The 23,169-nt window shown below is 34.6% G+C and overlaps 1 protein-coding gene across 6 annotated transcripts in view; it reads left to right on the top strand.

Moving 5' to 3' along the window:
- FMN1 (formin 1) overlaps nucleotides 1-23,169 on the top strand; it is a 188,004-nt gene that overhangs the window by 82,724 nt on the left and 82,111 nt on the right. For all 6 annotated transcript variants that reach the window (XM_061463381.1, XM_061463385.1, XM_061463384.1 and 3 more), the window contains 2 exons: nucleotides 15,686-16,470; nucleotides 19,527-19,677. In XM_061463381.1, coding sequence (XP_061319365.1) covers nucleotides 15,686-16,470; nucleotides 19,527-19,677 — 936 coding nt within the window. The remainder of the gene's footprint in view (nucleotides 1-15,685; nucleotides 16,471-19,526; nucleotides 19,678-23,169) is intronic.

Below are 23,169 nucleotides of genomic sequence, written 5' to 3' on the forward strand. Positions count from 1 at the left end.
TTTTTAGTTTTTTTTTTTTCTCTTCTTTGTTTTGTGTGTGCATCTGTGAATAGGGATTCCACAATTTAACAGAAGTCACTGTATTTTGAAATCTACTACTGAAATATGGGGGCCAGTGATGGATACTGTTGAAAGCTTTGATATGCCACGGTACTTAACAAAACAACATTTAAGAAATTGACAATATGCTAATAAAACTTTTTGCTTCAGGATGCTGAGATTGTTGTTTTTAACCTTTACACAATGAAATGCGTCCGTCAGGTGCTAGCTGCTTTGTGTGTTCTTTGCTGGATTTTCATGTCCCAGCATGCACAAACAGAAGAAAATCTATATCATGTATGCTTCTGTCTGGTGGAGTTGCAGCTCAAAGCAGCAGCCAAGGTCAGTAAGGGTTTATTAGTCAGTCTTTCCTAATGAGCTGTTCAGGCTTTTCAGAATTTCCATGTGGTGTTACTGATGAAGGTCTCCCAGCTTGTGGTTAATTATTGATACTACTCTTGTGTAACTTGGAATGTTTCAGTCTTTTGTGCTTAGCTGCTAAATGTCTGGTTTCACCACTGTGTGTGAACTGTGTGTCTTTATGTATCTCCTTGGCTACTTTGTCCTCATGAAGGAATCCTCCCTGTTCAGTGTGGAGCCTCTCCACAGTGCAAGACAGAGAAAATAAAGATTGAGAAAAATGCGTAAAAAATACGAGAAAGGAAAATGAAATCCAATAAAATTGTATTAAAATATCAATTTCAGTATTTCTAAGGCTCTCAGATAATGGGAGCAAGATAATCTCTAAAGTATGCATTTCCTGAAATAGAAAAATCCCAGCAGGAGAAAAATCTACCTGTAATGAAAAATTTGTGTTGGCAGTGGTAGAAAAGGTGAGTAGCAGACTAGGGATGATAGCAAAACACAGAAGAAATAACAACTTTCTTCAGGGTGCATACAAGCACACAAAGAGCTAACATGAAGCACTTTAATCCCTTCGGAACCAGTTGATGACAATTGCGTCTTCATTCAGAAAAAGAGGCTGGAATGATTCTTCATGGTGTATGAAAATATTCCCCAGTTCAGTGCTTAATTATGTTTTAAAAACTTGCACATTATAATGCCTATATTCACATCATACATAATTAAATTCTTGATGAAGTTTTAAGTATCTCTGTCATGCTCTGATACTTACTTTAAACAAAATTATTCCCCTTCTCCATTGACTTCCTATTTGCTATGGTTTTGATGCAATGGCTGCTTTTCATCCTCATTTTCTTTTATTTATATGTTTACACTGTGATTAATTTTTTGTTTTATTATATAGCTTGAATATCCGGGAAGGCTATTCTTCCATTGTGTTGGGTTTGTTTTTCACTGCTGCTTGCTGTATCTTACATTGCCATTCTATTATTTTAATCAATACAGTTTCACTGTAAGAACTTGGATTGTTTAGACTTCATGGCAGCTTCAGAATGCTGTTAGTTCCACATGTTGATCCAAGGATTCTCCTTTTTATTTAAGAAGTTACCACAGACCATATTCTGCATATTGAATACAGTGAAAATCTTAACTTTGTTTCAGCACATGAACACAGACGTGGTATTATGCAGTTAAAAATGTGCATAGAGATCAGCAAGATAATTTATAGCCTTGAAAATTCATCAAGACTGAGCTCCTGCTCAAATTTAGATATTCTACACACTGCTTAATTAGGGCTAAAATGAAGCTCTTCTAAAAAATGCATTGTAAACCCCTGTGTTTATCATAGTTTATGAAAGTAAGTTTATCCTGTCATCTTGAGTAAATAAAGTAGAATACATACGGTGAATATGATAACATTTTATTTTGACAGATTTGGAAGACTTCTGTAATGTGGAATAGTTGTCTGCAAGAGAAATTAAGTGACATGTGGTCAAGGAAGTAAAAAAAGGCACTAAAAATTAAGTACTGTCAATGTTATTTTACCATTTTGATTTTGAAAACATGTAGCTCGTGCCTCTGCTTTTTGAAATTTACTACACCAGACATTTATTTGAATCTAATAATTCTAAGCCGTTTCTTTATAAGTCACTAAAGACTTCATATTTTAGCAGCTTCTGACTTTGCAAATTTAGTGCTTACTGGACCTATTGCATCTTCTGGTGCTGACCAGATTTTTAATGTACCATTTGCACAATTCCACCCAAGATACCAAACCCGCCTAAATTGTTATAAAATAACACTGGGGCAAAACTAAGATCCACTGATCAATGGGTGCCATACGTTACTCTTGGTTAGGTTGGAATCATGCTTCCAAAGATGCTTTGAGAGCTAGGAGCCTGGTTCCTGACACATTTTTTGATGGTGAGTCAGTGTGAAAGAAAAGCCACTGGAATCTGAAGCAGACTACAAGAGCTGGAAAGATGTATGGATATATGAGAGGTAGGACGTTAGGTAGAAAATAGTGAGAATGGATATGAGGATGAGACTGGCAAGCTGGAGGGAGAAAGAAGTAGTCTGGAAGGTAATAAGAGATAGATTGCAGAGACTTGGATCTGGGCATCATAATACAGGGGTTTTTAGAAGTGAACAATTCTGCCTGGAATAACAGCCTAGAATTAATGTAGTTTATTCAGTTCTTCATTTTATTTTTGTTAGTCAGTGAGTAGTACTCTCCCCTTTTATGAATCAAAATGTAATCTGAATATAGATAGTTTCATTATGTACTTTCCAGTGTCGCAAGTTTTAATTTGTCAGGTTTTTTTATATGTATAAATTTGATTTTTATAATATGTATTCAGTTTGGCATGTATTATGATTATTATTATTATGCACAGAGACCTAAGATATAAAAAATTTAGTGGGATGCTTATGTTCATATCACTGTTTTTTTTGACTTACTTTGCAGCTGTAAACAGGATCCCAGAATCTTAAGGCAGTTGCTTAGAAAATAAGATGTATCTTTGGTTACCACTTGAGAAACACTGACTAAAATGGCTTTCGACTCATCTTACAGGAACTTTGCAGTTTGAGTAGGTATAGAAACCGTTTTTCCAGGTCAGCATTATCATGCCTTTGTTAAAATATGTTGTTCCTCTTCCTGAGGTTCCATGCTTTGGATGGAGAAAATTAAGGTTGCTCTGGGAACCATACTTGTAGTTTTTGCCTTCTGAATAATTGACCAAGGTAGTTTTTTAACACATTTTTGTGTGAGCAATATTTTCTTCAAATTCTGTAATTATTCAAATTTGATTCAATTTTCTTCAAATTCTATAATTCTATATACACGTGGAATAATGTAATGATGCATAATTAGCTTATAGGATATATTAGCTTAAAGTAGTTATGTGTGTTAAAAAGAAGACTGTTTCTAAACACAAGTTGAGTTTTCTTCTAAATATTACCTGACTGGTGAATTTTTAAAGGCTGTCTTCTGGTTTTACCACTAAATTTTATGATTGTATATGCAGAATTGGAAGCTTCCAAGTTAAACTAAGATAGAAATCATAAAACATAACCATGTGTGTGTAGGATATCCTCATATGCTTTACCTTGACAAAGATATCTACAGCTTAAATCTTCTGTTTAATCACTGTAGTCAAGCCCAGTATTATATTGTCAATGCGAAAAGATCTTTAATTTTGTGAGAAAAAGAATAGATTTTCTTCTTTTTGCTTCCGTAGAAAGTATGTTAACTTACTGAGAACTTCTGTTTTCAGAATGTGAAACTAACCTCTGCCTTCATTCTCTTTGCTATAGAGAAAAAGGTAGTATAATATATTCCATGTTGAAGGAAGGACTGTTTCACCAAGCCATCATTTTTTTTGTGTTGTTGAGGTCCCTCTCTGTAACACGAGGAATGTGATAATTGTAAGCATCAGAGAATTACCTGTCATCTCTTAAGGAACATAGTCATCTAGCAGGTGACTATGTAAAGTCTATTTTACTTAAAGTAAAATAGAATCTCCATTGTTATTTTGCTGTCTGGTGTCAGAAAGGTCCCAGAAAATTAATTTCCATTGTTAACTAGGAAGTCAGTGGTTTGCTACGCCTAAAAATCTTTTAGTTGTTTTCATTGCACATGAGAGCTCTCTATTGGTGGAGAGGCTAGTCATCTCCTCAGTCTGGGTATTCTCAGAATTTTTAGACAAAAATTATGCTCATACAACATAAAAATCTTATAAAAGTGAGGAGTTATTTTATATTTTATATATTTTATATTTTTTATTTTTCTTAAACTATTTGGCTGACTATTTCCTGTTGAAAAGTAGTATTCGCTGTTACCTGATATCCTTCTATAGATGTATAACTTTTTCTCTTCTTTTACCTGTGCTTTACTTACACTCTTTTTTGCTTTGACTTTTGCTTCAACCAAGTAATTGGTTGCAACTTAGCAGAATGTGATTTATATCATTACTTTCCTATACAGTTACAAAGCTGTGTTATAATGGCTTAATCTTGGAGTCTGGTTGCCTAATAAATTAGTTCTTCATACTGTGAAGCAGTGTTGACAGTAAACTCTCCTTTCCTCACCACCCTGTCCCCAAAAGAAAAGGAAGAAAAGAGAAGGAAAACAAGGTTGCATTACAATTCTGGCAACATCAGCCACACTAATAAAATCAAATTCAATGTTGTTTTACGACTTTGAATTTATGTGACTGCACAGGATCAAAGGATTTGTATCCCACTGGATTGCAAGGTCTATAGTTCATGGCAAAAAAACTCATCAAAAAGAACATTTTAGTAGTAAGGCTTTTTATTTTAATCAGCCAGAGTAATAAAAAAGCTGTTAGGTGTCCAAAAACATTCTCCCAAGATCAGAGACAACTTGCTCTCTACTACAATCAGTTTTCTTATTGGATCCATACTGCCTCTGTAGTTTTCGTCACAGAAACTTTTATTTTCAACTTGTTTTCAGGCATTTTTTTTCATTGTTTTCACATTTTACGTGCCAAATCATTATATATATCAGTAAAAGTAATGATTCTTATAATTTCCCTGGCAAATGAGAAATACTGTAACTTCTTGAAAGTAAATTTTCATCAAAACAAGTCTGTTAATTAAAATAGAATTTTAAATGCCTGCCTATATTTTTGTATGTTGTATTTTAAAATATTTAAATAGCAATTTTTTTTTTTTCTCATTGGACATAGCAATTTAAATACCACCACATAACATAGGTGTTAGTACCTTTATACCTATACAGACATAGTAAGCTAGGTAACCTTAAGACTAGGGTAGCAGCTGCAAGTGAGAAACAGAATAGGAAAGTAACTACAATGTTTGTGATGGGAAAGGCTGTTGTTATCATGTTTGTATTCTGCATGTTAGTTGTTCCTGGTCCTAGTTCAACAGAAATTTAAAATGAATTTTCAACATATGATGTGGTTTCATTCTTTAATTAGCTTGGACTCAGAGAAGTTGTATGCGATATATCGTTTACATTTATTGACATGTTGCATGTTGAATTGTCTCATTCTGTTCTGTAGAATTTAAATGTTTAACAGAGCTTAACAATATGTAGAGATATTACCAACTAAATTGTCCATGAAAGTATCAGTTTTACTTGAAACTTCCAAGGTCTCAATTTTGCTGCCTACCCATGTTTTACAAACTGTGTCAGATTTATTTTTCCTAGCATGGCTAGCTTTCATTTAGGAAGAATCAACTCATAGTCACTTTATGCAAGGATTGCTCCCTTTCTGCATGGTATGGCATGCGTTGGGTGTTACACAGAGTCGTAGAATGGTTAGGTTTGGAAAGGACCTGTAGATCATCTAGTTCCAGTCCTCCTGCCCTGGGCAGGGGCACGTCACACTAGACCATGTCACCCAAGTCTCTGTCCAGCCTGGCCTTGAACACTGCCAGGGATGGATCATTTACCCCTTCTTTGGGCAATCTGTTCCAGAGCCTCACCACCCTAACAGTAAAGAACGTTTCCCTTATATCTAACCTGAACTTCCTCTACTTTGGTTTGAACTCATTATCCCTTGTCCTATTGCTCCTGTCCCTAGGAGTCCCTCTTCAGCATCCGTGTAGGCCCCCTTCAGATACTGGAAGGCTGCTATGAGGTCACCACACAGCCTTCTCTTCTCCTAACTTGCAGTCTTCTAGTGAGCATGGTATTCCCTTCTCACTGCTACCTGAGATACATACAGGTTTTTGTTGGTTTTTTTTTGTCAGTTAATTTTTTTCATGGTTTTATTCTTTTTAAAAACATTCATTCAAATGAAGAGAAACTTTAGTATTAGTTGGAATTTTATCTTACCTACCAAAAATATAAAATTACATAAAATGCTAAACTATCTACTTAATATTTACGTATTTATAGCCTGAAATGTACCTCTTTAAGCGCACGTTGTTAACACTTGGCTTTATTAAGTAATATTCAGTCTAGTATTTTAGAGGTGCTATCATTATGTCAAGGGATGACATTGCTTAGCAGATGTGCCTGTGGCGAGAAGTTAATACATCCAAGGCATTAATAATTTTCTGCTTGATATATACATTAGATTCAAGAAGGATTTAGATTCCAGTGAGATTTCTCTGCGGGCACAGAGATGCCACAGGAGAGTACATGGCTTACCAAGTTGACGTAATAGGATATTTTCCCATGTATTTGCATTCATAATGTTTGCAGGATTTTGAGATATTACCAAGAAATTTCAAGGCTGCATCAAGGTGTTTGAATAGAAGTTGTGCAGAGGGGGAGGGATTTACTCTTAGTAAAAGGGTTCATCTGGGTAAAATTATATGTAAATAGGACAGCTGTAGAAAAGCAAGTATTAGAGATGAGCTGTTGTGAGCTATGTATTGTATAACAAAGTTCTCCAAGTGAGTTAACTTGTGCAGTCTAAAATGGTTGGATGGTAGTAAAAGGATTGAGGAGAGGAAATGTATATGTGCAGGAAACAAAACCTAGTTGAATATAATTTCACAGAAACACAGAGCAGACACAAAGCAATCAGGATGAGGGAAGCAAAATTTGAGGCAACTTGGAAATCACTCTGTGAAGAGCATGGAAAAGAGGACAGAACATTTAGAGAGACTGAAGGTCCGCAAGCAGCTGGAAGAGGAAATGCTAAAGCTTAGAAGAATATAGGACTGTCTGCAGTCCATAATGCAAGGGATGGTTGGCATATTGCACAGAATAATACCTTGAAAAACATGGTCCTGTCAGAAAACAGCTACAGAATCCTTGTGTCATAGATCTGCTTTGCATGGCTATTTATTTTCTTCCTGTAGAGAGAAAAATGAAGGTGTGTTTGTTACATTAGACTTACATGATCTCAGAAAGCTTAGCACTAGTGTGAAAGAATGAGCTGATTCAGTTCCTGCTTCCACTATATTCTTTGTCAGCAGACTTAATTGTGGATTTTTTTTTTTTAAACTTGTGATTCATATATATATATTTATTTTTTTTAAACAGCTCTGTCATGTCTTTATAGAGCCGTTAGACTCAGTATGTACAAATGCACTGGCAAAAAGCTTGCAAGTCTTTTGACAGGCACTTCCTGCTGGAGAAAAGTACACAGGCTTTGCAATTGGAAGGATGGTAGCCTGGCTGTTATCTGGGTCCTGGAAAATGGTAAAAAGGAGGAAAAAGAGGGAGAAAACATATGTAAAGAATCATATTGCTGAAGAATGGGGTTTAATTTAGGAGAAGACTCATTTTATATGACAGAAGTGAAGGGTGACAACAATATAATAATTTCATTGACACATTCCCCAAGTAGCATACAGTTGAATATGCATAAAAGATGAATAGAAAGACGAAGAGAAAACCAGCACTGGGAATTGCTAGGAAATGAGTTCAAGGAGCAAAGTAAAGGAGCAGTGCAGCAGTGTGGACATACTGTATAGAGAGAGGACCAGGAAGAGTGGCTGAAGGTGTTAATAAATGTGTTTTCTTGGATGCAGAACTGAGTCTATAGAAGAGAAGTATTCAAAATGTGTTATAAATGCCAGCTATTTCTGAAATGGCCTGAAGAATGTTTTACTGGCTACATTAAGAACAGTTTTGACTGAAAACTGGAACGAGTGGAAGATTATTAGAAACATATAAACATACAAGCAAATGTAAGCATATATTAATTTAAATACAAAAAAAAGTGTCGTGCTTACTTTGAATATTTTTGCAGCAGAGTAGATATTATTATGTTAATATCTTCAGTTTCTCATTGATTTTCTGCATTCTGAGAATTGCTGTTTGCTAGTTTTGGAGTTTTTCTAACAAAGAATAGGAAAATGCCAGAAATAACAGCAGATGGAGTGCGAAGCATAGTACATGTCTCAAAAAAAAATTTTGCTTAGGTTGCCTTCGAATACCTGCTTGTATTGAGTGTATTCCTTTCTCATACATACAGTCAGTTGTTCATATACCTGTTTGCTTTTTTGAAGCTGATCTTGGTTAGATGGTGTTTCTTCCAGACAGGACAAGGAAAAAGATGAAATTAAGTGTATTGTACCAATTATTTCGGTACAATCAAAAAGGTGAGAGAGGGAAGAAGTCCCTTTACACTAGTCTAGAAATGCACGGGATTTTTTTATTTTGTAGACATCTAGATTGGTGACATAGGAAGTAGAAATTCATAAGTGAATTCAGAATTGCAGGCTTATGGCATTACTTTCTTCTTTCTGATGATAATTCACGACTTGTGCAGTTATACTAACAATCCTTTTTTACATTAGTCATTCCTTCATATAGTATAAATATGGGCCTTATAAAGGCTGAACATGTTAACTTCACCAAGCTTTCTGTCTTCTGTTACCCTTTCTGTAACAAATTCCTTAAGCTCACAGTGATATGCATTTATAATGAAACAGAGCTTTTAGCAACTTCACTCATTATGTGAATGCGCATTTTTTAAATATGGCAATCCATCTGTTAAGTATGGCTATAAAATATTAAGGAAGGTATGGAAAATGCCTTCTGAGCCATTCTAAGTGTGTAACTGATATACTCAAATACTGAATTATTAAAATTCTCATGCAGCTTTATATCTACGTTTCCTTTCTGTAAATGGAGATTTTTCGTATTGTGTTTTAAATAGTAATCTAGTAAAGGTCTGCTTTGGTTTGTGGATGTTTAATGATATTTGGCATGTCAAAATGCAGTTCAATTACAGAGTTGAATAGTTGTGCAACTTAGTTCCTGGAAGAATAATGCCTTATTTTTTTAAAGTGTAATCAAATAGCTACATTTTTGGTGTCTATTTGTAGCTTTTACTTAAGTGTAGTTACTTGAGATTGAGGACCTGTTCATACTATATCCTTGTAGAAATGGTAGCTGTTTAATATCAATCTTTACAAGTAATTGCAGGTGTTGTTAAATCAGAAGTTGTATTTCGTAACATGAAATATATATGTGTGTGTGTGAATCAAAATTTTTATGTTTTCACAGTAAATACTTAAATTACAAAACATTACATGAATCAGTGCTTAAAATGTTGCATGAATTTTAAGCTATCTGTAGTCCTGTATGTAAGTAGTCATGCACAGTATGTTTTTTTTTAAAAAAAAAACCTGTATTTTGCAATGTAACTGGGTATATTTTAATGATGTGCTATGCCAATAATTTTATACTCCAGAGTTACTGTCTATAAGGCTGTATTTCTTTCTCAACTACCCAAATGCCAGTAACTGTTAAATAACTGAATATTCAAAAATATCTAGAAAAACAATGTTCTTCATATCCACTATGGTAAAATTTCTTCCCAACTTCTTGTACTATTTTTTAAATTGGAAGGATAATTGCGCTCTGTATACATAGCCTGTACAAATATTTAGAGTTCCTGAATGTTTGAGAATGGTCAATCATTTAGCTTACTTTTTGACTATGAGATGTAAGAACAGTTCTTGCTGCATACCCTTGAAAAAGGTGATGTATCATATGTAACTGATTATATTGGTTGAGGTACTTATTGGAAGGGGATTTTGATTTTTATGTAAATTGGCACAGGTTTAAGGTTTTTTTCATGGAGAAATCCTTTCCTAAATCACTGATTGTTGTTAAAATTTAAAACAAATGATTTTTTTTTTTTTTAAGGACAGAGATTTAACAAAAAAGGACCTCTTTTTTCTTTGTCAACACAATACAAGAATAAAAAGTGTGAGCTCTTCCAAAAGCTGAAGATGAAATTACTTAAACAAAACCAAAAAGTCAGAGGCTGTCTGTGAAAAATTTGGTTTTCCTCTCTTTTCTATGCACAATACTTTGATGGCCACAATACTATAAAGAATAAATTTAAAAAAAGCTATAAAGTCTATGAAAATGTTTTTCACTGCCAACTCAGTAACTTACCTTTCCTTTCTTCTCTTCTGTTTTAATCTCTCTCTCCCCCTTCCCCTCTAGATACCATATGCTTTGATACTTTGTTTCTTCTTTGTTCCCATTTTTTTTCCTTTCCATGGCTTGGCATAAGTAACTGATTAGACGTAGCAATCAGTGTATACAGTCAGAAGGGAATAAAATCGAGCTCACTTTCTCCCTACTACTTTGTTTTTCCCGGCTAATTAAGAGTAAAAACTAGTAAAAGTGTGTGTTTCTCAGTTAAAGAAGAGGTCTGTCTCTGATATACTTAGAACAGCTTTGTTCATTAAAGATGTACCATTTTTACACAGTCGGTTTTTAGAGTAGAATAGCGCTGTAAACACTAGAGAAAAAATATTATGCATTAACAGCGAAGCATTAACTCACTATTTACAAAGCAGAAGTTCTGCATATTGCTAGCTCTAACCAGTGGCTTAAAGATTTTTTTTTTTTTTTAATGTTTTACTGCTCCACGTAGGATTTTTTCGAAACATTTATGGTGCAAATAAGTCTTGACTAATAAGAAGGCAGCAACTGATTTCTGAATGTAGGTTGTTGTAGAGATATATGGTTTCTTCATATTCATGCATACAAATTGTTATAAAATTTTCAATATCAAAGCAATTCTATGTCATGGTTAGAAAGTCTTTGTCCATATAAAATCACATTATATAAAGCAGTAACACAACAAGTACATACTTGAGCTGATTGCATTTAATTGACTATATAGACTATAATTGACTATATTGACTGTATTAAATGAGGCCGTAAACTTTGTCTCCTACCTAAGCACAGAGAAAAGCTGTCATGTTGGCATTTAGATTTGTCTGTGTCAGTCGGCATTATCATGTCAGACAGTGAGACAACCCGTAGGTTATATTATCAGTGGGAGTATTTAGTCTTTTTTTTTCTTTGTTTTGCTTGTTTGTTTGATTGGTTGGTTTGTTGTTTTTTTTTTGTGATAAATTACATGCTTTATCATTAGAGACTTTAATGGTTAATGGAAGTAGACTGCACTGATTCTTTTTTCTTCCTTTGAACATATGCTTTATATGTTCCTGAGCCTCACAGGACCAAGGCTGAGCTGTTGGCATTATTTTGGAAAATATATCAAATATATCTTGTCTTGTGTCAAGTCACTTAGCAGGTGCAAAAATAATGTCACTGGACTCATACAGCAGAGGGGTGTGTGTAAGGAGAAAGGACCTAAAGACATTAGAAAGCCATTCCAGAAACCTCCTCTTGTTTTCCAGGTTATGATATATCAGTATTTTGGATATTTACATAATCACCTTTGTATCATAGCAATAACAATTATTTTAGTAAGACGGGTGTTTTTTTTTTCATAGGGGTGGCTTTTATTTTACCCATAAACAGTATACTTTCAGGAAGAGAGTAATACAGGTCTTCTAAGCTTACATATAACTGTCTATGTTTAAGGGAACTGGGAGTTAGCTGGGATCATTTGCTCTGGAGAGGTGATTTTAGTCAAGGAAAATGGATTGTGCCCATTCCAGTGGCAGATACAAGAGGCTTGGTGAGGCTTGAATAGCAAATGGGCATGGCCTTTATTTAGTCAGAATCAGAAGTGCAAAAACTCTGAAACCTATGTTTCATGAAATGGCAGATTTGGAAGCAAAATAAGATTAATTAGAGGGGTAGACTAAACTGCCTATTTATTCAACCTCTTTAAAATGGATATTGGAAGCAGAGAGCCTTTCAAGAATGGAAAAAGAAGTCATCATCCAGAAAGGCTAGTTTTAGAGGTGAGAAAAGCACAGGATTAAAAGGATAATAGACAACAATCCAGCTGAATTACATCAAGCAAATGTAGGGGTTCAGTGGAACTATTCTTCAACAATAGAAAGAAACTAAGGACGCAAGGAGGGTGTTACCCAGGAAGGGTGAGGTGAAGACAAAGGCAATGTAAATTGAACCTGGAAAATCAATACCGAATGAACTGGCCCAGATTTCAGTATCAGTGATTGTGAACACAGGGAAAGCATTATTCTTAAACTGAACATACACATGACTTTTAGCAGCTGAATAGAGCACAAGGACTGTGGTTTTGCAAATTACATTTGTTTCTATTTATATGTTCTAATATGGAGTTGTTGACTCACGATCCGTTTGTGCTATGCTATCACAGATCCTTTTCCCTAGGAATCACCATATTTTTTCTTCTTTCCCCCCCCCCCCCCCACCTTCTGCTTCAAATAGCTGTGACCAAATTGCAGGTAGCTTTTGGTCATTATTCAATTTAACAGCAGTTTCCAAATACTCTGAGCCTGGTGCATGACGTGCCAAGAAAACAGACTTGGTATATTTCCAACATGATAGTAATAATCGCTGATGTGATTCAGTAACAAGATGCTGAATAATTTTAACTGTATCTATCCAACTGAATAATTTGAACTCTTACCTGTTCAAGTGCCTATAGATTTGAATTCAGCTAAAAATTGGTTCTTCCCACCAGCCACAGGTATTGTTAATGTAGCCATCATAAGCATTTTAAAGGAGTGTTGACAGATGCCTGGAAATAAAACTGTAAGCTTTGGTAGACATATGTATACTAAAGTAAAAAGAACTTTGGTTCCCGTTTAGAGTTAAACAGCATTTTAACTGGAAATGCACAAATGCTTCAAGCACTAATTTCTGTTCAACGAAATGTCTCTCTTTTCACATTATATTTTTAATATTTCAGGATTCTGGTGACAACATATAGTATGAAATTAGTTTTGATTGATTTATTTCCCACTTGAAATTGTGAGGTGGAAGTAGTTTTATTATGCTGCATTTTAGTATGTTGGATTTGTTTAGAATAATGTGAAGTACAATAAGATTCCATTATTCCTATCCTTAGTCTCACTGTAAGAAAGAAAAGATTTTCCTGGATATGTACTGTATCGCCAATTGCTGTAGAAAAATTTAGTGACCATGTAAAATGTTTTAAATTCTACCTGCATGGAATGACTGGATGCTGTTCGATTTCATTTAATTTGTTATAAGATTTTAGAGCATTCCATCTCTCTTGAAGAAATATTTGTCACTAAGCAGACCGTTATTAAGAATACGTGTTATGTGTATATTTAAAAATAGTATCTATATATATTCTTGAAAATTCTGTTGAAAATACTGTCATGGTTACGTAAACTGAAAAGATTTCAATATTATTTAATCTTATTTCAGTGAACAAAATCTGAGGTGTAAGGCAATCAAAAATGTGTTTTATTACTTAATCTTACTTTATTACTTAATCTTACTTACTTCTTCAGTTAGATAAGACTGATTGTTTGCATTGATGAAATTTTCAGAACAGATTCCCAATGTCTCATTTTTGTTGTCTGCATTTGGGTTTTTTTGCTTAGTAATTTCAGCTTTAATTCTTGTTTATGTTTAGCATTTTTATTAACAGAAAATAATTTTGAAAATGTGAAAGAGTAAAAAGCAAGAACAAAGTTTAAAATTATTTCTCAAATCCAATTTTGGATTTGAATCACCAATTTTATATTGTCAATTAAAGATAGAAGATCTGAGATTGAAAATGTACAGAATACTAACACAGTTGCTTTCATGCCCAGTGAGATGAAATAAGTAGTTTTGTTAAATACTGTGCTTGTTTTACAGCGTGTTTTTAAGGTGACTTCAGATTTACTGCTGGAAAAATCTTTAACATTCGAAGTAAATTGTTCTGTCAGGTAGTTTCTGGTGTCCAACAGGGGCAAAATACTATGATAAACAAAATAGCTAAATTCCCTAAGGCAAACCTACTTCAATGCCTCATTTATGAATCAGCATGCCAAATTTAAAAAGAAAGGTGATTGCTCTGGAGCAGTTCAGATGACAGAAAATCTTGTGATAGTCGAACTGAACTAATAATTAAACTGAGTGAAAACAAACTTTGATATAGTAACAGCAAGTAAAGCCAAGTAAACAACGTTCAATTTGTTATACATACTAGTTCTAGTTCTTCGATAAAGCTAATAGAAATTGGGTTATTTCCAATACAAATTGCTGTTCGATTCTCTTTGCAAAACTTTCAATTTCCCACCTTTATGCTTGCCAGTTAAGGGAAGGAGCCTTTTGTATCCAGTATTTTCAGATTGTTTACTTTGGACTTTATCTTAAATGGATTTAGAATGCAAGTTGATTATACTGCTGTAAAAAATAACGTATTTTTTGCATACCTATTGGCGCTTCTTTGTATGATATAAAGTATATTACACTGATCTTCCATACTGAGCTACACATGCATGAGTTAGATGCATAGTAATTAATATTGTGATCTATTAAGTCTGACATAATACTCACGATGAAATGTTAAGTAGGGAGTTCTATGTTGCTGCTTCTGACCAGCACTGCAGGATTTTTTGAAGTGTAAGTTGCTCTGCCTGCAGAAATTTTGGAATATCACAGCTCATTAGCTGCTTCTGTTGAAATGCTGGCTTCCATTTGTACAGAGATCCTGAAAGAACCATGGAATATGCTCTTTCAGGAGTCACTGCTTTAAAAAGAAAGAGCAGCAGTCAGCTGCCTGATAGTAGCATGGCATAACAGAAAATAACTTGTAGGGATTCAGTCATCTGGAAAAGCAGTCTTAGATTAAATTACTTAAAGGAGAGATTTCTGTGTCAAATGTTTTGTATTTTTCTGATATATGGTAAGAAAAGTGTTTTGGTTTTTTCTTTACCTATATATATTCTTGAAAGACTGTTATTTCCTTCTACAACAGTGAAACCCTCTTGATCTTGGTTCTAAGATGTATTTTCCTGAATTTTAGATTAAAATACATGAGGTAGAAATGAAGTTTCAATCTAATAGTAAAGATAAATTTGAAGGAGAATTTGTGTACTTTTGTGAATTTAATAGATGAGAACACTTTTAATGGATTGAGAAAGTATTTTGTTTATTTAATGTTTTCTTTGGGGGGGGGGGGGGGGGAGAGAATTTCAACTTCTGTTATGTTTACTCTATTTTTTACTTCCTAACATGTTAACTATGTATATGGCATATGTATGAAATTAAATAGTCAATAAAATCACGTCATAAGTGCAATACAATTTGAAAAAGTTACATTTCTCCTCATATTTAACCAGTAATTATTTCATTCAGCAATTAGAAACCAGGAAGTCTGCTTAAAGGCAAGGTACAAGTTAGAATTTGCTAAATTGATGTTCCAGAGCTGGAAATACGTTTTGTTGAAACATACACTGATTACACTTGTTTAAAGATTAGTAGTAGTCCATTTATGTAATAGCTTGTAATAAAGCTATTTAGAACTGGGAAAGTAAATTGTGTGTGTCTTGGCTTAAAGTAAGAATGTGGGCTAAATGTGAAGATTTTTAATTACAACAAAATAAACACTTTAGAAAATATTTGCACTAAGGTTTTTTTTTTGTTGTTTTTCTGCAGTCTCAGTTTGAACTCAGGGTATTCCATATTCGTGGAGAACATGCTGTATCAACTGCTCAGCTTGAGGAAACAATTGCATATCTGAAGAATGAACTTGATAATAAATTAAACAGAAGGAGTGAAAAAGCAAAAGATATTGGCATTTCTACTGAAGATGGTAACCCACCAAAGACATACCGAAATGTATGTATACAGACTGACAGAGAAACTTTCATAAAGCCTAGTGAAGAAGAAAACAGAGCTGTGAAAAATAACCAAATAGTACCCAAAAAGCTTAATATTTCTTCTTTGTCACATAATATTTCTGCCCAAAGTGAAAATAAGGACAATTGCAATGTGCAGTCTTCAGAAAGTGTCTTACCTTGTCAACCGAAACAAATGCTGCCTCCTCCACCATTAGCACCACCGCCACCACCACCTCCTCCTCCCCTTCCTGATTCTTCACTACCAGGTTTAGTTCCTCCACCACCACCTTTGCCAGTGTGTACGACTTCACTGACATCTCAGTTTGGATCTGGCCCACCACTGCCACCTCCACCTTCTGAAAGCTGTAGGAATTTTCAAGCACCACCACCACCTCCACCACCCCCGCTTCCAGGGTCAGGACCTCCTGTGCCTCCTCCACTGCCTGGATCTGTCTTACCACCACCCCCTCCACCTCCTGGGCCTGGGTTATTTTTTAACAGCACTTTATCTTCAAACCAAGGTCCTCGAAAGCCTGCCATTGAACCTAGCCGTCCCATGAAGCCTTTGTATTGGACACGGATACAATTACAAGATACCAGGTAAAATATATTTATTTGGACTTGCTATTTATACAGTGTGATACAAGGGCATGTATACCATTTAATACTTAAAAAGTTAACATTCTAGGAATGTATAGCAGAATCAGTGTAGAGACATGGAATTTATGTGTTTGTTCCGACAAGAACAGAGTTTCATTTTTGCTTCCCAGTCACTTCAGGTAATACCATCTTCAGAGCTCTATGATGCTAGTTCTAGAACCAGTTAAACTGGGACCTAACCTCTGTGTTTAATTGTGTCAGAGCAGGAAAATTAAAGCATATGTATAAATATATGCAGCTTGGGAACATGCAGCATGAAGAATCCATTAAGGAGTATCAATACTTACAGACATCTCTGTAGTTAAAAAAAAATAAAATTACCAGTCTTATTGTGATTCAGTGCTGGGATAAAATGCTAGATATGCTTGAGGGAAGGGGTCTTTCCAAAGTGACCTTGAGAGACTTGAGGAGCAGGCCTTTGCAAACTCCATGTCCAACAAGGCCAAGTGCAAGGTCCTTCACCTGAGTTGGGGCAATCCCTAATATCAGTACAGACTAGGGGGTGAATAGATTGAGAGCAGCCTTGCAGAGAAGAACTTGGATATTCTGGCAGATAAAAAAATTGTGCTGGCAAAGCAAGCTTGAAGCCCAGAAAGCCAGCTGTATCCTGGGCTGCCCTAAAGTATGGCCAGCAGGTCGAGGGAGGTGATTCTCCCCCTCTGCTCTGCTCTGGTGTCACCCCACCTGGAGTATTGCATCCAGCTCTAGGACCCGCAGTACTAAAAGACATGGATCTGTTAGATTGGGTCCAGAAGAGGGCCATGAAGATGATGAGAGGGCTGGAACACCTCTCCTATGAAGACATGCTGAGAGAGTTGGGCTTGTTCAGCCTGGAGAAAAGAAGGCTCCGGGGGAGACCTTAGAGCAGCCTTCCAGTACTTAACAGGTGCCTACAAAAAAGCTGGAATGTGACTCAGGGCAACCTGTTCTATGCCTCACCACCCTCACAATAAAGAACATTTTCCTAATGATCTAATCTAATTCTGTCCTCTTTCAGTTTAAATCCATTTCCCCTCATCCTTTCACTACATGCCCTTGGAAAAAGTCCCCCTCCAGATTTCTTGTAGGCCCTCTTGAGGTATTGCAAGGCTGTTTTAACGTCTCCCTTGCACTTATATATAATTATAATAAATTGTAGTTATAAAGTATTTAAGTATAAAAATTATTTATGATTATTCTTAATATTTTATTTTACTTTAGTATATTTAAGCACTGTAAATTGAATATCTGTATTTAAATATATTTAAAATTATTTTTAAATTTAATAGCAATTTATTTGAATTTAATTTTAGTTTACAACTTTTTGATTGAATTTATTTTGGTAAGGAAAAATCATTCTGGTATAAGAAAGCATTTTAGTGTGTTAATATTTTATAATAAATGTTTTACCGGAACAAAGAGTTTAATGAAATATCAGTTATATTCTTTCAGTGATTCAGAATTAAAGGCATTGAATTATTTTGGAGCATGAAATTTGAACATTTTGGTTTTACTTTTCCATAATTGCTAGTGAAAAATGGTTTCGCAGTGAAGAAATCATTGGTCCCTAAATAAGTGTTATTGTAATTCTTTCAATTCACTGAAATCAAAATGCTTGCTCTGAAATGTTGCTGGTTAATTAAGCTTTTGCTGAATGCAAGGTAAGGTCCCATTCATAGCTTTCTGGTGAACTGCTGGTCACCAGGTGTAGTGGTCCAACATTTTCATGGTCTGTACTGGAACTAGAAACTTCTTCAGGGGTCTGCTGCTCAGATCAACAGCCAGCGAAGACTTCAGAGTTCTTCTTTTGGAGCCAGAAAGAATCCTTCATTTTTCTGTGTTGCTGACACGAACTCTGGTATTGGGGAGAGTGAAGCTGTGGAGCTGTAAGCATGTCCTGTGGCACAGAATATGCTGCATCAGTGGATGCTAATGGAGTTCCACAGACATTCACAATAGTAAATGTACAGTTGAGTACCAAGTAAAAAAAATCCTAACTCTGAAATACCCCATAACTTTGGTTTGCCTGAATCTGTAGGTGTTGCATTTTCTGCAAATTACATCTAATAAAAGTATTTTTAGTGACATCAGCCATTCGTATTTTCTAGGGGGTTTCATCACTTCTTTTTTTTCCTCGCAAATAATTTCACTGTCTTGTAGTGACATCTGCTGGAAGAAGTGGGCCCACCTCCTGCTGATAAACAGACAAGAAGAGCACTCAAAGTTTTGTCCAACATATTTTCCAGAAACATTGAAATTTTGAAATAGCTCCTTCAGAAATGAAGTGCTGTGTTTGCAGCACTACATTGTATTTTCTCTAAATCCAGATAATACTAGAGGTTTGTTTAAACAAGTTCCAGACTGTTCCAAAACTAAATCTGGTTTTGGAAGGCAAGGGAAGATAACACACATTTAAAATTTACGGTGGGTTGAATGGAGCGGAACACTGGTTAGTCTCCAAAAATATAGGCCATGTAATTACTCTAGTTTCTCAGAACTGCAACAAGGATAAATATGAACATACAACTGCAGCTAACATGCAGTGAATCAAGTCCTATACAAATGACCTCAAATGCTCTTAAAATATGGTTGAGTAAATTTTGTTCACTGTTTGTTGACATTGTTTATTTTTATAGGTCTAAATAGATTACTGGGAATTTTTTAAAACTGCTGTTGAAATACTCCTAATCCTAGTTGAAGTGGCAGAAATCTCTTGAGACATATTTCATAAGCTGCAGTTATAATATTTGGTTGTTGTACCAAAAGCTGCAATACAAATAATGCATTTTAATAGTCTAGAAGGCATAGATATGGAATAGCTAAACTCTTTGGAACAGCCTTCTATAAAACATTTTGATTCAGTGGAAGGAATAGGGAAAGAATGCTGATTGTGTAGCAGCAGTGCATGTTTCTTTGAGTTTTAAATCTATTGTGAATTTTCATCTGTTGCAGTTAGGTCTGTTGTGGTTCTTCATAAAATTTTATTGGAAATTTGATTATTACCTTTTCCTTTATAGGAAAACTGCTATGCCAACATTATGGGAATCATTAGAAGAACCTGATATACTTGATACTACTGAGTTTGAATATTTATTCTCCAAAGACACCACTCAGGAAAAAAGAAAGCCATTATCAGAGACTTATGAAAAAAAACCCAAGGCCAAAAAGGTATTTATTCTTTCTTTGTAGTTGATTCTTTTGTGTCACTGTTTAGTTTTACATTTTAAGAAAACTCCCTTTTTGTTTATTGTGAACAAACAGATGATAGGTTTCTAAGTCTCATTTCAAAGCAAACTGCTGATTTAATTCTTACTTGAGAATGTGGGGCTCTTATTTACATTGGAAGATCTCTTGCCTTTGAAAATGAAAGTTCCACATCCCAGTGAGGTAGAGAAGATATTGTATAAGAGAACTGAATACAAATTCTATTATGTACGTGAAAGTCCCGATATTTCAGGCTGTGTCTGCCCTTGAACTGATTTATAATTAAAGGCTGTCATTGTTACCCTAGCAAACCTCTCTTCCACTGAGATTAATTTTACTGGAAAAATAAAGTATAAAGCAACACAGGGCTTTATATGTTAGATGTTTTGAATAATGAATGCCAGAAAACTTTTTCCTGGTATAACTGAAGAATCCATTCAGGAATGGGCAGGACAATCATGTCTTTAATGGACAAAAACTTAAGCAGTACTTGTGTCATTACTATAGCACAGATATTGTCTTCCATAGCCAAGATCCATTACAGAGAGAGTATATACTTGTCAATTACTGTGTGTAGAGAGGACAAAGAAAAGGCTTAGCAATATTTGCTGTTTGAAAATTAGGCTAACTAATAATAAATACTGTTATTCTAAACCAGTGTGGATATATATTAGAAACCCATTTAAATATATCATAAATCTCTTAGAGATTACCTGCTTGGAACCACAAGAGGGCACTTTGTATGTAAGTTATGCTGTCTATCTATCTTAATTTTATAATACATATAACATGAAATATACATGCATAGATACGTATCAGTGCAATCAGATCTTTCAAAACATCCTTAATCATAAGCTTCCTGTACTGTGTTTTAGCACAGTATTTAGTGAGAAGTGTTAAATAAGACTATAGAATTGATAAAATTCAAACTTGTGTGATACAAAAAGTGGAAAGGAAAAATAGGGCCAAGATGGAGGCATGCTGGCATTTGTAAATACACCCTAAAGAAATCAGTAATGTTTACAATCCTTAAAATGTTAGACTGAAGTTGAGCATGAACATCTCTGCGAAAAACATTTTGACATACTTTACTTGACAAACTCTTCAAGTGCATATTGCATCTAGTACACAGCTTTTGTACACATTTCATTAATTTACCTCTTTCAGAAAAAAATGTTTAATAGGAAATACAGGTTTTAAAGAACTTTGAAAAAGAATGTAACCAGTGTAATTTTAAGAAATGATATGAACAAATAATTGCATTTCTATTTCAAAATCTCACCAATTATGTGAATATACCTGTTTCTCCAGGTGTATGACAGCAAACCAGGTAGACAATTAAGCCTGTGTTCCGAAAGATGAAATCTCATCATTCTTTTTCTTGTTGTTTTGTAAACTAAATTATTTGCTACATCAGCACATTTTTTAATAATCTCTCTTAACTTTATGCCAAATCAAATTGGAAAATAGTTATTCCATTTCACCATGGAAGATAACGGTAAAATAAGTACTATTTCTTGTGAAAAAAACATTGTGTTTTCTTTCAAAGATATCTATTTATGTCAGTGTTTCAACTCTGTTTTGCTATTAAATGTAAACTTATTAAGACTATTTTAAACTTATAACATATTTACCGAAATAAATGAAATTAAAATGTTGCTTTAAAGTGCTGTGTGAAAATACAAAGACTAAAGAGATAAAGAGTGATATCAATTATTACGTCTTTAATTTGGTAAAAGTCATGGGATTATGATCATGATGTTATAAACCATGGAAATTGTAGGGCTTCTGTGAAAACTTTAAAAACCCGTGGTCAGCAATACTAAGCTTTCCATTATTTGGTCAATTTAAACATTAAAAATAAATCAGTTTTCAGAATTCAGATGAAATTTGAATTTAATTGCATATAGCATTTCCTTATTGCATATCCTGTCTTTCCACCCTTCTCTGCTAAATAATTCATAGTAGCTGCTGACTTTTTACAGACAGTCCTCTTGGATGGTCCTATGTTTTTCTTTGTCACTCTGAAAACCCAGATGTCTGCAAGCTGGCTCCAGTGGATCAGTCTCGGTGGCCTGCAAGTGATACAACAGTAGAGATACATTTTATTTAGATATAGGAGGGTTTATTAGTAGATAGTAACAGAAAGCTCCCATAGATTAATGTAAAACTCTCAGTTCTGCTGGCTTCATTTGTGTTTTCTCATGCTTTTTCTCGGCTCAGCTTTTCTTGCCTTTTTTCTAACAATTTTGTCTACCTACTAGGGTTTTAAAAGAGCAATCTTTTTCTTTGCTTCAGTACAGAAACCTGTGCTTGTCTGGCCTTAAGGATGCTACGAGTGTTGTAGTGTATCATATTCTATAGTCTGTCTTTCTACAGACATTAGGATAGACACGAATCTTGTTCTTCTCTGCAGAAACTGTCATATTTCATACCATTTTATATATACTAAGTTCAGCCTGCTTGGTATTTAGAGAAAAGATAGGCCATCAGGTGGTGCAGGATTGCTTATTAAATCATGATTACTTAATAAATTTCTCCTTGAATGAATTACATCATGAATTACATCACTGCTTAGCAATCAAATTCCTTATGGAATTGAAAGTAAGATTCTCTCAAATTAGAGGGGAATTGTTTCTCATTTAATTGGGTCGACTTTGTAAGACTAAGTCAACTTTAACAATTGGTAGCTTGTCAAATGGTGACGTCTTTACCACCTATTTACAGTTCTCTTGCAGTTCTAAATGAAATAATATTCAATTTATTCTCAGAATTATTATTTTTTTGTGAAACAAGTGAAAATAATCTGGATGCTTAGTCTGTGAAATTAATGCTTCTATGGAAAGAATCACATTAAACCTATAGAAATTTCACTCTGCACTATTCTTACATATTTGTCCACATAGTAGACACCTTACAGCAACACAGATTAAAATATTCACTGTATGCTATGCTTTTCTTGCTTACAGCTGGTAGACATCTACCATTTTCAGCCAGAAATATCTAAATACCTGCATAAATGGAAGGGATGGTGTGTTTTCCAGTACCATTTGGCAAGCTATGCTCAGAAGGGGAACTTCTGAGTGTGTATTTATATTCATATGTATTTATACGCACATATATTTAATGTGCATACAATATAATACATAATTTATAAAATAAATCTTTGTAATATAGAATATATTTGTACTCATATATATACTCAGTGTCAAAATACGAGAATATATTGAGGATTCTCTGGGCATCTATGCTGGGTCTGGTTAGTTGGTATTTTCACATATGACCTGGATAATGGAATATTAACTCTGCAGCCACCACCAAGTTGCAAGAGACTTCAAATGTACTGGAGCAGACCCTTTAGAAATCTTCTGTGTATCAGAGATGTGGTCTAAAAGGTAGGGACTAGCACAAAGCTAATACAATTAACAAGATACCAGTTAACTCTTGGCTCACAAA

This window comes from Pezoporus flaviventris, unplaced genomic scaffold (genome assembly GCF_033815535.1).
Source record: "Pezoporus flaviventris isolate CSIRO_AGI_PZ_B2104156 unplaced genomic scaffold, CSIRO_AGI_Pfla_v1 ptg000036l, whole genome shotgun sequence".
NCBI lineage: Eukaryota > Metazoa > Chordata > Aves > Psittaciformes > Psittacidae > Pezoporus > Pezoporus flaviventris.